Source organism: Phoenix dactylifera, chromosome 9, assembly GCF_009389715.1.
Source record: "Phoenix dactylifera cultivar Barhee BC4 chromosome 9, palm_55x_up_171113_PBpolish2nd_filt_p, whole genome shotgun sequence".
Classification (NCBI taxonomy): domain Eukaryota; kingdom Viridiplantae; phylum Streptophyta; class Magnoliopsida; order Arecales; family Arecaceae; genus Phoenix; species Phoenix dactylifera.
In genome coordinates this window covers 15,251,555-15,265,069 of record NC_052400.1, presented here as the reverse complement: position 1 = coordinate 15,265,069, position 13,515 = coordinate 15,251,555, and the positions used below count along the sequence as shown (strand labels likewise).

Genomic DNA, 13,515 nt, shown 5'->3' with positions numbered 1-13,515 from the left:
AACCTCTTATTGACCATATCAAGCAACGAGGAAAAAAAAAATACTAGATACCTGAGGTAGGTTGTGGTGATGTTAGTTTAGTACTAGTAACAATGGATAGAGATAGAAAATTGATAATAATAGAAGCTGGTTAATGTTTATATCTGATTCAGGGTTAACCGGAAAGATCTAATCTTTCGGTCATAATCTTTCATGTATTGCACGATAACCATGATTCATTGAATTCTACAAAGTTTATATAACGCATTGTCTCATGTATTGCATGAACTCAATCAATTTTAGTTGTCATGCAATACATAAATAGACATGATTGAAAGATTACATCTATCCAAGTTTAGAAAACAAAGATGAAAAAATAATCAATCGAAATTTGGGATAGGATGGAACTCAAGCCCAAATCTTTAGTACCCTCAAAGGCTTCACCAGCTATGCAAGTTGACACCTGCATTAAACCTTTCTGATTCAATACCAAATCTATTCTACATCGAACGTTTGAATATGGATCAAGGTGAGAATTCTACATGTATTGCACGATAATCATGATTGATTGAATTCTACAAAGTTTATATAACGCACTGTCTCATGTATTGCATGAAACTCAATTAATATTAGTTGTTGTGCAACACATAAACAGATATGATTGAAAGATTGCATCTGTCTAATTTTTGAAAACAAAGATGAAAAAAACTCAACCAAAAACTGGAATGAGGATGGAACTCAAGCCCAGATCTTTAGTACCCTCAAAGGCTTCATCAACTATGCAAGTTGGCATCTACATTGAACCTTTCGGATTCAATACCAAATCTATTCTAAATTGAACGTTTGAATATAGAACAAGGTAAACGTTTGAATATAGACCAAGGTAAGAATTATCTTTCTTATTCTTCTTCAAGACTCATAGGTGATGAGCTGTAAAATGGGAAGAATCTCTCTAAGACTTATAGGTGATGGGCTATAAAATGGGAAGAATCTCTCTAAAAATATCCTTGACACCCAAGCCCTGGTGGAAGATATAGTTGAACCTAGATATCTAGTGCAGCGATTAAAAAATTTAATCAGCTCGATAAGTTTGCATTTTTCTATTTTCTCCTTTTCAAGCTACTAGAGGTCACCTTGTTGAAAATGAGGAAAGGAATAGCGGGCAACATCAACATTGTTGTAAATGGTCAGCTCAACCAAGAAATTGGATAGCCAAAGGATGGAGTTTATATACGTGGACGCAAATTTAGTGAGGAAGGTTAGTCTCCAGTTTTAGCATTTAACTTTGTCCAAGTCTTGGTATGACTCTTTTTTTTTAAATAAAAGAAAGGGCATTATACTATAATTGACTTCTCAAGTCCTCATACTCTTCTTCAAAAAAAAAAAGAAGAAAAAAAAAGAAAAACCCAAGTCACAGATAATCTAGTCCTTTTCTTTTTTATTTTTTTTGGTTCTCTTCGCATTACTCCGTGATATATTCTTAATTCAGCACTCATACCTCAATTCTTTAAATTTACACAAAATCTCCACCACTATATCTATTAGTCTTTATAGCTGCCTACATCAATCAAATTGCACAGTGATCTATACGCCTTTATCTCATTTTAGAGTGAGTTTGAGAGAGAGAGAGAGGGAGACTTGAGTTTCAGACATCAAACTTAGGGCATTAGGAGCTCAACCAATTACTTCTTAAATAGCTATTGGCAAACATTTTAGCAAAAAGAGATACAACATTTGATGTGTGGTTTAGGGGATATAAAACTTAATTTCTAACTAGTTAGCTATAAAACTATGAGTTCTAAGAGTTGCACAAGGTTTGTCAAAAAGATGAATAAGTTATCCTTTCCTATCATTGTTGACTTAAAATCAATAAACATATGTGCAATAATTATTTATTAAAAGGATCAATGTAAATAAATAATCAAAAATTTATGTACAGAAGCTCATCATATAATATAAGGTAAGATAGCCTAATTATTCTTTTGCTAACAAAAGCATATAGCCTAAGTAGTGTTATCAAGAAAATGAGAATACAAAATTGAGCTAACTTCAGCTCTACACAGGTCTAATACAACCCACAGGAGTATTGGAGGCCATTGCTTAGAAATTAGATGGTTTGTTTAGGGAGTATGGAAACCTGTATTTAGACTAATTAAGCTCAACGCCACAGATCATATCGTCTAAGATGAGAAAACCATTTTTTTTATTTTTTAAAGAATGCTACGGCTTGATGGAGCTGGGCACAGCCAGGCCGACATGAGAATGTTCTCTATCCGAAACCCTTTATCTGCTCTTAGCTTCATCCGTTTTTTTTTTTGGGTAAATTCGCTATTCACACTAATTTTATACGAGTGTAATCGATACTATTAAGAGAAAATAGACTGCTCAATGATGAAGAAATATCTGGCTCTTAAGCCCAGAGAACTTTATTGGTATACTAGGCAATATAGGAGGTGATTTAGTCCGTCATTTTTTTCGTCTTTTGGTATACATGCACAGTCTACAAGGCATCATATTTCCTCACCGGCCATCGAATATCGCCAAAAAGCGGATACTCTGCCCTTCGATCTTTTCAGTAGAATCCACTCTACCACCGCTGCCGAGTGCCCTCAAGAATGATGCGCATGCCTCGTAGGAACAACAGTCTGGAGGCCCGATCTCTGATCTCTCTGATCACGAACGCAGCCCCAGCTCCGCCGCCACCACGGGGCAAGCTATCATCAAACCGGTTTCTTTCACTTCACCGGGGCGGAAATGGCCGCCATCCTCTCCCTCTCTACACCGCCCACTCCCACTCCCCGACTCCTCCGCCTGCCCGCTTCTCCCTTCAAGGTTCCATTGCTCTCTCATTCCTTACCCCCCGCCCTCCCTCCTTCTCTCTCTTATATCTTTCTTTCTCTTCTCGCAAGGCAACTTAAGGAGTCTCAGACCCCCCAGCTCTTCGCCCTTCCCATTCCTATCAGCACCCAGGTCTCGCCTCGTCGGAAGGAAAGCAGAGAGGCCCTCCTCCTCGACGCCTGCAGCTCCTCCCGAGCGCCTGCTCTTGCTCCTCCCGAGCGCTCCCGGCTCAACAACCTGCAACCCCCCGCGCCCCCCCCCCCAGCCCGGATCGAGGAAGAGGAACAAGCGGAAGGCGCGGGGAATCGCGGCCGGCCAGGGGAACAGCTGCGGGTTTGGTATGAGGGGCCAGAAGTCGAGGTCCGGGCCCGGCGTCCGTAAGGGCTTCGAGGGTGGACAGATGCCCCTCTACCGTCGAATCCCCAAGCTCCGTGGAATTGCTGGAGGTATCATTTTCTTCTGTACCATTTTTTTTCCAGTGTTAATTGATTCTTTAATATGCCGGTTTCTTTTCGCCCCGTCCCCGGACTGAGAACTTAAATTGTTTGAAAAGTAAATGGTGGAGAAAGGTTAGTTCAATTTATACTCGATATCCTTCTCCACATTTGGATTATATCGACAGATCTGAGCAGGTCTAGAAGCTAGACATATTTGAGGAACGGAAATTATCATAGTTAGGGCAGGCTCCAAATTGGTATGAAATCTGTGGCTTGTTTTCGGATGGAATGGGGACAGGACGTGAAGTGCGAGTTTATTGAAGCAAATTTATCTCCTCAAGAATGTCCTTACGATCAATTTAAGATGCCAAGGTATTCATAAGGACTTTGTAGTTTGGGCTCCCAATACGCATGAAGGATAATTATTTGTGTATGCGTGTGGTGATAATATTGTGAATGGAGCAATTATAGCTGCCCCTGATGAGGGGTCTTAGTAGAAAGAATATTAGCTAGAGTACATCTAAATGGTAGATGAACATGTTAGGCTTCGCCAAAGGTTGCTACTGACGGTAAACCTGGATAATAGGAATGAAAGGATGCACGCTGGAGATGAAGGGAAGGCTAGGAACAAGAGTTAAAATTGGTCAGCAGAAGGGGAATGGGAAATAAGAAGGAAAGGAGGGAAACCTCTTGCAAAGAATCCTTGGTAGAAGAAAAAGTAGAAACTGACAAATATGAGATTCTTAATATGAAGGGGTTTCACAGGACTAGGAAAAGCCTATCTGAGGAAGTGCCTGAAAAAATGACTTGGCATAAGATATGTGAATGTTGCATACTAAGGTCATATTTATCCCTTATGCTCAGCAGTCTAACCCATGAATAGACATGCCCTAGAATGTGCAGTGACTTTTCATGCAAATTTGAGACATGAACAAAGGATTAAGAGATTTTGGAAGTGCAAAGTTCTGAGGGTGAGGAGGCCCCATAATGGGCACATATGTTGTGGGAAGCAAAGAAGAGTAAGAGGAACAAGAGAGGAAGACATGTAGGAAAAGATAACGCAAAGAAATGATGAAGACATGGACAAATGTCCAGTAAAGTGGCAAAATGAGATTGTCGGAAGATGTAGATGTAAAGTGATCATAACATAAAATGAAGTGGAAGAGTGCCCGCCTCGTTGAACTGATGGACCTCTGCATATACGGCCACTGAAGGAGATCGAGCTCTCAAAGAAACAGATAAGGTGGAGTAACTCGTAGGGGAAAATGGAAGGGATCACACCTGACCAAATCAATAATTACAAATTTCTGTAAAATTACTTAAAAAAAAGGGGGGGCAAAACCCAATTCAAGGAACAACTTGAAAAATGTTGAACTTGTGACTCATTGCTGGAATGATCTCTGATCAACAATCTAGACATGGATTTAGAGAAGCTTTAGAGTTAAGAAGAAAGCCATAAGACAAATTCTGCAATGTGGCAAACTTATTGGCAATTGTTGATGGAAGGATCATATACACCAAAAAATATATACTCACAATGGAAGATAGTAATGTGGATAACCTTGTACGTGGACATAGTTGGAGCACAAATTCAAGCAGGAGATCTAACCTACCAATTAACAGGTTAGCAATGATGAGAATATGATGGATCAGCATGCTTCTGGTCATGTTCTCAATCAAAGAAAAGGTAGTGTACATAGTTGATGAAAATGCATTGCTGATGATAACCACTAGCCTGCCTTTGGGAGGATGGATAAATAATTGATATGTGGTGCATAAAACCAGAATTGTCACTATTACACAAAATGGAAAGATCATATTGATGTTTTGGAATATCAAAGTTAATTAATGGAGTTCAAGGACCTTAGGACTAGTGAAAACATTCCATCAATCTCAATAGGCTTCTTGGATCATATCTTGGATCCTTAAATAGCAAAAGAAGTTATCATAACTTGAGAATTTCTTTTTAACTCTTTTTCGTGGGAGCATGATGTAGGATGGATTTGACAATCTAATTTTGAGCAAGATCAACTATAGTTCAAATGCACCATTAACTTTTTGAATTGTATACTATTACCCAATATTAGATTATGAAGATCTTGTACTTAATGGGAAGATTACTTTGAGATCTATATTTGTTTTGACAAATTGCTAGAGAGGCAAAATGCTCCTGAATCTATAGTTGTTGTTTAGGGACCTTAGACAGGTTCAAATGTTTTGAGGATAAGAATGGCTGAGAGATTTGATTAAACTGTAGGGATAATCTAATTCATTTTTTTTTGCTTTTAGCTGGCATATCGAATAATCAGGCTTTTAGTGGGCATGTTCTACGAAAAGTAATTTGACAAATTCTTGCCATATGTTTCACCTTTTCATTGAGTTGTCTCTGTGTTATGAGCCAGAATTACATCTGCCTATGCTACATTTCATTTTTCCCCTCTCTCTATGCAATTATTTGAAACCATTTTGGGATGAGTAAACTGGATAAATCAAGTTTTCTGATGACTGGCCTATCATGTCTAGGTACAGGTCACATCAGTTCTAATGTAATATACTTGAGTCTTCAGTCCAAATGATTATGATATTTGGCTTGTAAATAGATGGAGAGAGGTATCTATGAAGATGTTCTGTCTCTCTCCCTCTCTAGTGCTTCTTTCCGCTATCCTGCTTAGCCCGTGCCCATCTGCTGGCTGCTCTGCCAATGTTGTGCTGTTATCCTCACTTTTTAATTTTTTCCCTTTGTCTCTGACAACACTACCTCCTTGTTGGTCAAAGATCCTATTACCGCCTGTTTTGCGCTACTGCCAGGCTTACCCTCTCTGTTCATTTCTGGGGCCTTGCTGACAATAATTCTTGGTCTCTCTTAGGGCTGGTGCTTAAGCACATGTGGTGATGGGGACAATGATCTAGGTGAGGCCTGGCTGAGGGGTGTTCGCTGGGGAAGTCACAAGCCCTTGCTAAATCATAGAAAGGCATCATCTGTTGCTGGAATTGAAAGTTCCCAGCAGATAAAAATAATTAGAGTAACCCGGGCTTGTATATACAGCACAATTATATTTAACCAGTGACCAAGTTCAAAAAGAAAAAGAAAAGAAAGAAGAGAATGAAAGGAGACTATATGGCGATTATATTCAACCCAATTTCAAATTTTAGTAGGTGCTTTTCCACATTAGTGCAATTATTGTACCTCTTTATTATTCTCTAATCTCCTTTGTATATGTTATCATGGGAGTTTGTTATGGGCCGATCTATTTTGGTCTCAATGGTTCTTGTTGTTTTGGCTTAGCCATATATTTTTCTGTGTCACTGAATCCAGCTTATGTGGAAAATCTGCAGTGTTTGACTAGGTCCCTGTTGCTAACAACCATATTTGACAGTCAATTTATTGAGGAAAAACTGACTTGAGACATGCAGAAAAGTACAAGCTTGAAACACCTAAAGTGTTGACAATTCTATTTGCAAGATGTAACCATTTTATCTAGTCTTTTAAAAGCGGCTAGTCATGCTACCTGTTATTTGCTTTGCTTGAACTGAGGTTCCCTCCTACTATTGCTATGGAGTTAAACCATTTTCATGTGTCCGGGGTGCACTTCTATATTGGTATGAATAGCTTGGCATTTAAACATTCTGGCATAAATATAGCATTTTGGTTAGATTTTTATGCTAATCCAAACTTTTAGCTACTTCTAGATTTTGGGAGATGGGGTTTTGTCTGTTAAGTTGAACATAAAGGCACAGGCACTTTCAGCAGCAGCAAAAGAGAAGCTTGAGGCTGCTGGCTGCACTCTTACTGTATTGCCTGGTCGGAAGAAGTGGGTAAGCCATCAGTCGCAAAGTATCTTGCTTGAGCATAGGAATATTTTGCCAAGAAAAGAGCAGCAGCAGCCGTTGCTGCTGCTGGTGGTGGTGTTGAAACAGTCACCATGTGAGCTCCATTGCCTGTTATATTCTCCCAAGTTCCTGTACTGAAAAAAAAGCCTTCTAAGTAGGAATTCTTTTTAAATTGTTTTGTCTTTGCCTTTTGTTTGTGCTGTCGTATTTGATTCTTTTGAGTGATACTTGATCTGATGAGGTTTACATTTGCAGATGTATACACATATCAAGATTTTTCTGAAAATGAAATTATGGGCATCAGGTTTTAAGGCAATTACAGCAATCAATCAATACTCTACAGCCAAGTACTCGCTTAGGAGGGTCTTCTGCTCATGTGGGATCCCCTCATAGTGACTTCCCTTCAAGTTCTATGCAAGAAAGTTGGAGGAACCACAGTTTCACCAACAGAATAATTCAAGACAGTGATCCATTAAAACAGAGGTTCGAATAGGATCAAATTGAATATAACTTGATGCTAAGAAAGTGCATGATAGTTTTGTAACACCTTTCAATCCAAAGTAAGTACCACAGCAAAATGCAACCTGCCAAACAGGAAGTAGTCTTTCACTTGATGCGATCTTTGTGCTCCAGAATTTGCCCTAGCTTACTGCTGGCGTCTTCCTGTTCCCTGCTTTTTGGTGCAGAGTATAGTGCTTAACATGCCATCATTCTATTTCTACCTTACCAGCCAGGCACATAAAGGGCTACAACGATCTGGTGTAAACAACAATTTTTTAGAACCTAGGTAGATCTGGAACCTAATCTGATTTAGTTAAATGCTTCTAATTATACAGAAGATAATATTTGAAATCCTGCGGTTTTCTTTTTTCATATATTGTTATTTCTCATGATGTTATTTAGAACCAGAAGCTAGAAAAAAGAATATTGCCACTCTTTTTTGACATGTTACTCTTCTAATGTTGTGGCACAATAGAGTATTGCCTCATTAATTAAGAGGCTATGCAACAATATAATCTAAAGCAGCTTGAAAGTACTTAGGAAATCAACCAATCTAGGCCATCACCAGCAAGGCATAAATTGTGCCAACAACAAGATAATGCTTACATGTCAGCATAATGATTCTGAAATAAAAGTCCCTACTTCCTCTATGATGCGCGCCACACTTGCTTGAAGGTGATGTAGAAATTTTCCCATCGAGAACTTGGAAACCCCAACTATGAATAATATTTGATGAGTTTCTTTGTATCCCTCATGGCCGCTGCCAGATTATAATGAAAAATGCAGCCTTATCGCCTCCATAGTTTGTTTTCTTCTTCTTCTCTTTTCTTTTGTGGAACCTAATATGCAATTCCATAACTTCCTCTCATGGCGACTACCCAACTGTAATTTTAAATTTTTCTTAATGCGAAAATACGCAATTTCGTTTCCTCTCTTGTTTATTTAGACATATATTTCTTAAAGAACTTCTTATACAAAGAAATTTCAAAATTATGCTCTTTGTTTGTAAATGTACTTTTAAGCGTGCTCTTGTTTCTTCAATTTCTGTTCTTTTGCTGCAGTGCTTTCTTATCATATTTCTCTCAATATATAATTAAATCCCAATGAGGTTATGTATTAACCGATTATGGTAGAAGGCCACAAGAATCGTACAAGCAGTTATCTAGCATTTAAGGCATATTTAACACTTGCTTAGGTTGTTTTCTAATTACCGGATTACCCGAACACAGTAGTGAAGGTGTACTCATATAACTACATGGATTGCATTTTCAGACTCTCCATTTTCAATATTACTAAATTCAAATGAGGTTACGTATTAATCAGAGTAGAAGGCAAGAAGAATCATACAAGCTGTTATATTAGATTTCCCACTTGCTCAGCTTGTTTTCTAATTACTGGATTACTTGAACACAGTAGTGAAAGTGTACTCATGTAATTACTACGGATTGCATTTTCGGACTCTTCATTTTTATTTTATTATCACTGCCTACTCAAGTTTCTTGCAACTAGATACAGTGCAAGAGCCTTGAGTCTTTAATCTGGAAAAAAAAAGAGAAAAAACCAACAAAAGTATCACCAGAATGGACTCTTTAATATACTAGTTTCGATAATGTCAGATGATTCACATGCCGGCAAGACATTAAACTCCAGAATAATATCTTGTTTGCTTCCATGTATATAAATAAGCAAAACACCAAGTCATCAAACGAATGCATTGCACACTTCATGTGGTATGATCTCCATCATCAATTTACCAGGTCCCTGAAAAGAATGACTCAAGAAGCAAAATTTAATACTAATTAGACAGTCCCGAAATTCTCTCCTCTCATCATATATCTTATCATTGTGTAAATACAAGATAATTTTAGAAAGGAAAACACAAGTCACCATCTTGATTTATTAGAACTCAAATTCCTTCTATTATTTCTAGATCAAAGGCATCTTTACAATGACGACATGAAAATGGCACCAACCGTGCGTACTAGCAAAAAAACTAGGCACAGTCAGCCGCATCTGATTAAGGTTTGGTTCCATAAATAAGCCCACCTATTTCACGGCAGTAAAAACAATAAAAACAGCAAATCTGGAGCGAGAGAATAAAAAGGGTCATTATTTCTAGAGTTTTTACTAAGGGCAGCGAGGCACGGCTACCAGTACTGCATTACCGCTCCTCGGCATGCGTTTTGCTCCCCGGAACCGCCATCAATGAAGGGAGATGCCGCAGGCCCCGCAGCGGAGAACGCCGTGCGCTTCACGAAGCGGCCCTTCATCCGTGGCCGCTTCTCCGCATTGAGCTTCCGCACCTCGTACCGGATCTTCTTCGAGAACAGCCTCGTCCTCCGCTTCTCCCGGTACCTCGCCACCCTCGCCTCCCTCCCTCCGCCCCCCGCCATCATCCCCACCTCCCCCGCGTCACCTTCTCCAACGCCGCCGCTCCACATCATCCCCTATACATTCACAACAACAACAAGAAGAAGAAAACAATAAGAACTAAATTCAAGATGATTAAATATTCTACTGCTGGTTGCTGAAGTTGTTGTTGTTGTTGTTGTTTGGATAGGGAGGCGTACCGTGAAGATGGGGCAGCAATCGTCCGGGTTGAATTGTGGGCGCTCCCCGTCGGTCCATGGCGAGCAGCCGTTGCAAGACCAGGCGGCGATGACCGCCTCATAGTCCAGCTTCAGTATCATCCCCCTCCCTGCCGCTACTGTCTCCACTCCGCAGCCACCACCTGATGCCATGGCTGCTTCTTCTGCAGCTTTCTGCTCTTCAAGTTCCTCCCCTGCTGCTGGCGACCGGAAGCCAAAGTCAAGGTCGAGCGTCTTCCTAGAAGGATTAATCTCCATATCAATGGTGCAGGCCATGACGTCGCTCCCCGCACCGATGTCCAGCTCCACCTTCACTCGCCCTTTGCCATCATCCTCTGCTGAATTCATCAGGCCCAGCCCATCGATGCAGAACGCGCCATCATCGAGCCCTCGACCGAGGAGCGTCTCCACATCGGCTACAAACTCCGCAAGGTCCAGGTCGGTTGAGTGGAACCCAGCGAGACTGTCAGCAGCGGCTGCGGCAGCAACATGTGCATGCTCCGGTAGCTGCACCACCGGCTTTGCCTCGTCGGCGAGGGTGTCGGCGTCATTGATTGCCGGTGGTGAGCAGAATTCGGCGAGGACGGGGTCGAAGATGGGCACGCGGTAGAGCAGGTACTCCTCCTCAGCGTGCAGCTTCTCATCTGCCTCGAGGTCCGGCACAAGTGGCTCTAACTTCGGAGGTCCAGCCATCGTCGGCTTGATGCGGGGAGTGCGGGCCCCGCGTTTGAAGCCGTGGAGCCAAGGCGGGAGTGCATCGTCGGAATTAGAGGATGGAGGAGGAGAAGAGGAGGAGGAAGAGATCTTGAGGCGGAGGCGGTGGTGGCGGCGGGCGAGGGGGTTGGCGGAGTGGACGGATGCATCGCAGGCCATGCAGAGGAAGGCGTCGTCGGCAGCGCAGTACCACCGGGCTCGGCGACGGAGGCAGCTGTCGCAGGCACGCGCCGTCTTCGCGCCGAGGGCGCGGGCGGAGCGCTGCTCGTCGGAGTGGTGGCTCATGGGCATGTCCAACGCGATGCCAGGCTTTTTTACTACTACAATTATGCCACGCCAAAAGCGAGCGAACCGAGGGGACAGATCAGTATGGGAAATACGCGGGAGGTCCGTTATATTTAGGAAGAAGAGCCGGGACCGCGAGAGGGCTAGGGGGATGGGGCCTTCCATCGCTCGAAAGAATGCTTCGAGATCTGTGCGGGGTGCGATCGAACGTCGATGTTGCGGATACCGGAGGGAATGATGGGACGGGGTGGTCCACCGGTTGCGCTTTTGGGGTCCTGGCGCATGGGAGGGACTTTTGGGGCCCACGGAGGGGCCTTATCTCGAAGTTGATTGGGCAGGCGGGAAAAAGCCATCCATTTCTCTGGAATGCCATTGGCCGTGGGTTATGTGGTGGGATTTCTGGTGGACCCCGCGAGGACGAAGGGGACAGGTCTGGTAGAAATTATTACAAGGACCACAGGTCTCGTGGATACGCCCGCCGCCGTCCTGCCCTTGGGGTCCCCCTCTCGGAGAGAAGAAAAGCCTACGTATGGATGTGGCGGGTGGGTGGGGAGGTCTAAGTAAGCTTGGAACAGGACGGGATATCTAGGTGGCAAAGCCTTATCTTGGATGAGATAACGTTGGAATTCTTTGTCTAATTCCCTTCGATGAGCTAACAACAATATACTTTGTTTTTAGGCATACATGAACAATTTCTTTGGTTTTTGTTACTAAAGACGTGGATTGGTTGATTATGGAGTTGGCGAATCAGTACTTATGGGCTCAATAAAAAAAAGATACTTAAAAAATTGTCCTCTATATGCGTGTTGCACATCCATAAGCTGATCCCTACGAAAATTCAGAATTTTAGTAATAAATTTTTAGTGACAAAATGCACTTCTAGCCATAAAAAAAAATCTCATACTTGGTGTTGAAAATAAGAAGTAGTCACAACGAACCATTTTGCTCCGTATCATTAATGATGAAAAAAAATACTGTTACAATATATATATATATATATATAATATATATATATTATATATATAATATATATATATATTATATATATAATATATATATATAATATATTATATATATATATAATATATATATATATTATATATATTATATATATAATATATAATATATATTATATATTATATATTAAACTTTGGATTCCAAGTGTTATAGAGGATTGACACTTTGGGTGAGATTTAGGTCTCGATTATAGGTTCTGGTGCAACGCACGATAGGTTTTTTTATTTGTTTCCGGTCAACAAAGTAGGAAAGGGTTCACCGCTATATATACCTGGCATTGTCAATTGGACCATGCCTAAACTCCAAGTTCACCATGTATTGTGCCAGGGCTTTGGTTTTTTCTAGCATGATAGACCTAGACCATGTATGTCGTTGAGTTCGAGCGTCTCAAACCCTAATGGGGTTATATCTTTTGCATGAAAGAAGGATTCACCTTCCTTCACACGGATCCACCATTGGATTGCATAATGGCTGCTTAGAAATCTGTGTAGGTGGATGAATGAAATGATTTGGAGTGCTTTGAGATATGTGCTAGATGTGATCCAATGGTTAGTGTTGTAAAAGAAAATCAATCATTCTTTTGTGCGAAAGATACGAGCAGAACCTTTCAGACCCACTTGTAATTACCTATTATTAATTACTATGAAGCATTCACGCCCGTCATGTGTGAGCGGCCGATTTACCAAAAAAAAAAAAAAAAATTACTATGAAGCATTTCCTTGCTTGGAAAAGAAATGCCAATGCGCTTCTATGAGCTAGGTAGACATGCCATTGAGAGATCTCGGGCATCCAATGAAACCATGTCCGGGCCATAGCCAGACATACAACGAGCTCTACAATCGTTACAATAGTTTTTATCATACATTAAGGACATGTTTGAAATTTCAATAGAATTGGACAGAACATTCTATAAGATTCATAAATTAGACCGTTCATTTAAGCATGGCCATATATCGACCAAATCTCATCCAACCCAAATCCTATGAGACGAAAAAAAAATCTTCATAAATGTTTTCTTTTCTTAATGCAGCCCAAAGACTAAAACCTAGAGTGAGTTTGGATAAACTCTTATAAAATATAAGCTAGCTAGATAGACTAACAAGCTCGATTTCTACAAAATATCCAAACATACTCTAAAAATTAGTAGAAATGGCATGCAACTAGAAGTCCATGGACTTGTATATGATTTGATAGCCAAATCCTTGACAACCTTAACATCGCTTGTCTTCGTCTTTACAGAGAATAGCATTCGGATATCCTAATCAACTAAAAGAGTCCACATGAACAGTAAGGCTTGTAACAGGCCACGCAGCCTTGAGGGGCTG

The 13,515-nt window shown here is 40.9% G+C and overlaps 2 protein-coding genes across 5 annotated transcripts; one reads left to right on the top strand and one right to left on the bottom strand.

Annotated features, from left to right (window-relative positions):
- Positions 1 to 2,459: 2,459 nt before the first annotated feature.
- Positions 2,460 to 9,689, top strand: LOC103716278 (50S ribosomal protein L15, chloroplastic). Of its 4 annotated transcripts, none has more exons than XM_039130164.1 (3): positions 2,460 to 2,811; positions 2,943 to 3,263; positions 7,341 to 9,689. In XM_039130164.1, exons 1-3 carry the CDS (start codon positions 2,595 to 2,597, stop codon positions 7,394 to 7,396), a joined length of 594 nt encoding a protein of 197 aa, XP_038986092.1. In that variant the 5' UTR covers positions 2,460 to 2,594; the 3' UTR covers positions 7,397 to 9,689. The 4 variants fall into 4 exon arrangements, with proteins under 4 accessions (XP_038986092.1, XP_038986094.1, XP_017700491.1 ...); XM_039130166.1 differs by having other exon boundaries at positions 2,465 to 2,812; positions 2,889 to 3,263; XM_017845002.3 differs by lacking the exon at positions 7,341 to 9,689 and adding an exon at positions 6,591 to 7,334 and having other exon boundaries at positions 2,472 to 2,811; positions 2,889 to 3,263.
- LOC103716279 (zinc finger protein CONSTANS-LIKE 16-like) lies at positions 9,482 to 11,353 on the bottom strand. Its single transcript, XM_008804214.2, has 2 exons — positions 10,157 to 11,353; positions 9,482 to 10,033 (listed from the first exon to the last, which is right to left on the bottom strand). The coding sequence occupies exons 1-2, from the start codon at positions 11,336 to 11,338 to the stop codon at positions 9,734 to 9,736; spliced, it is 1,482 nt and encodes a 493-aa protein (XP_008802436.2). The 5' UTR covers positions 11,339 to 11,353; the 3' UTR covers positions 9,482 to 9,733.
- Between the last annotated feature and the right edge of the window lie 2,162 nt (positions 11,354 to 13,515).

Bases quoted from the DNA above. Each gene is read 5' to 3' on its own strand.
- LOC103716279 (XM_008804214.2), bottom strand. From the start codon at position 11,338: ATGGAAGGCCCCATCCCCCTAGCCCTCTCGCGGTCCCGGCTCTTCTTC. The intron at 10,034-10,156 runs GTACGCCTCCCT...GTGAATGTATAG, and splicing joins ATTGCTGCCCCATCTTCACG to GGGATGATGTGGAGCGGCGG.
- LOC103716278 (XM_017845001.3), top strand. From the start codon at position 2,595: ATGATGCGCATGCCTCGTAGGAACAACAGTCTGGAGGCCCGATCTCTG. The intron at 2,812-2,888 runs GTTCCATTGCTC...TCTTCTCGCAAG, and splicing joins TGCCCGCTTCTCCCTTCAAG to GCAACTTAAGGAGTCTCAGA. The intron at 3,264-6,944 runs GTATCATTTTCT...AGCTACTTCTAG, and splicing joins GCTCCGTGGAATTGCTGGAG to ATTTTGGGAGATGGGGTTTT.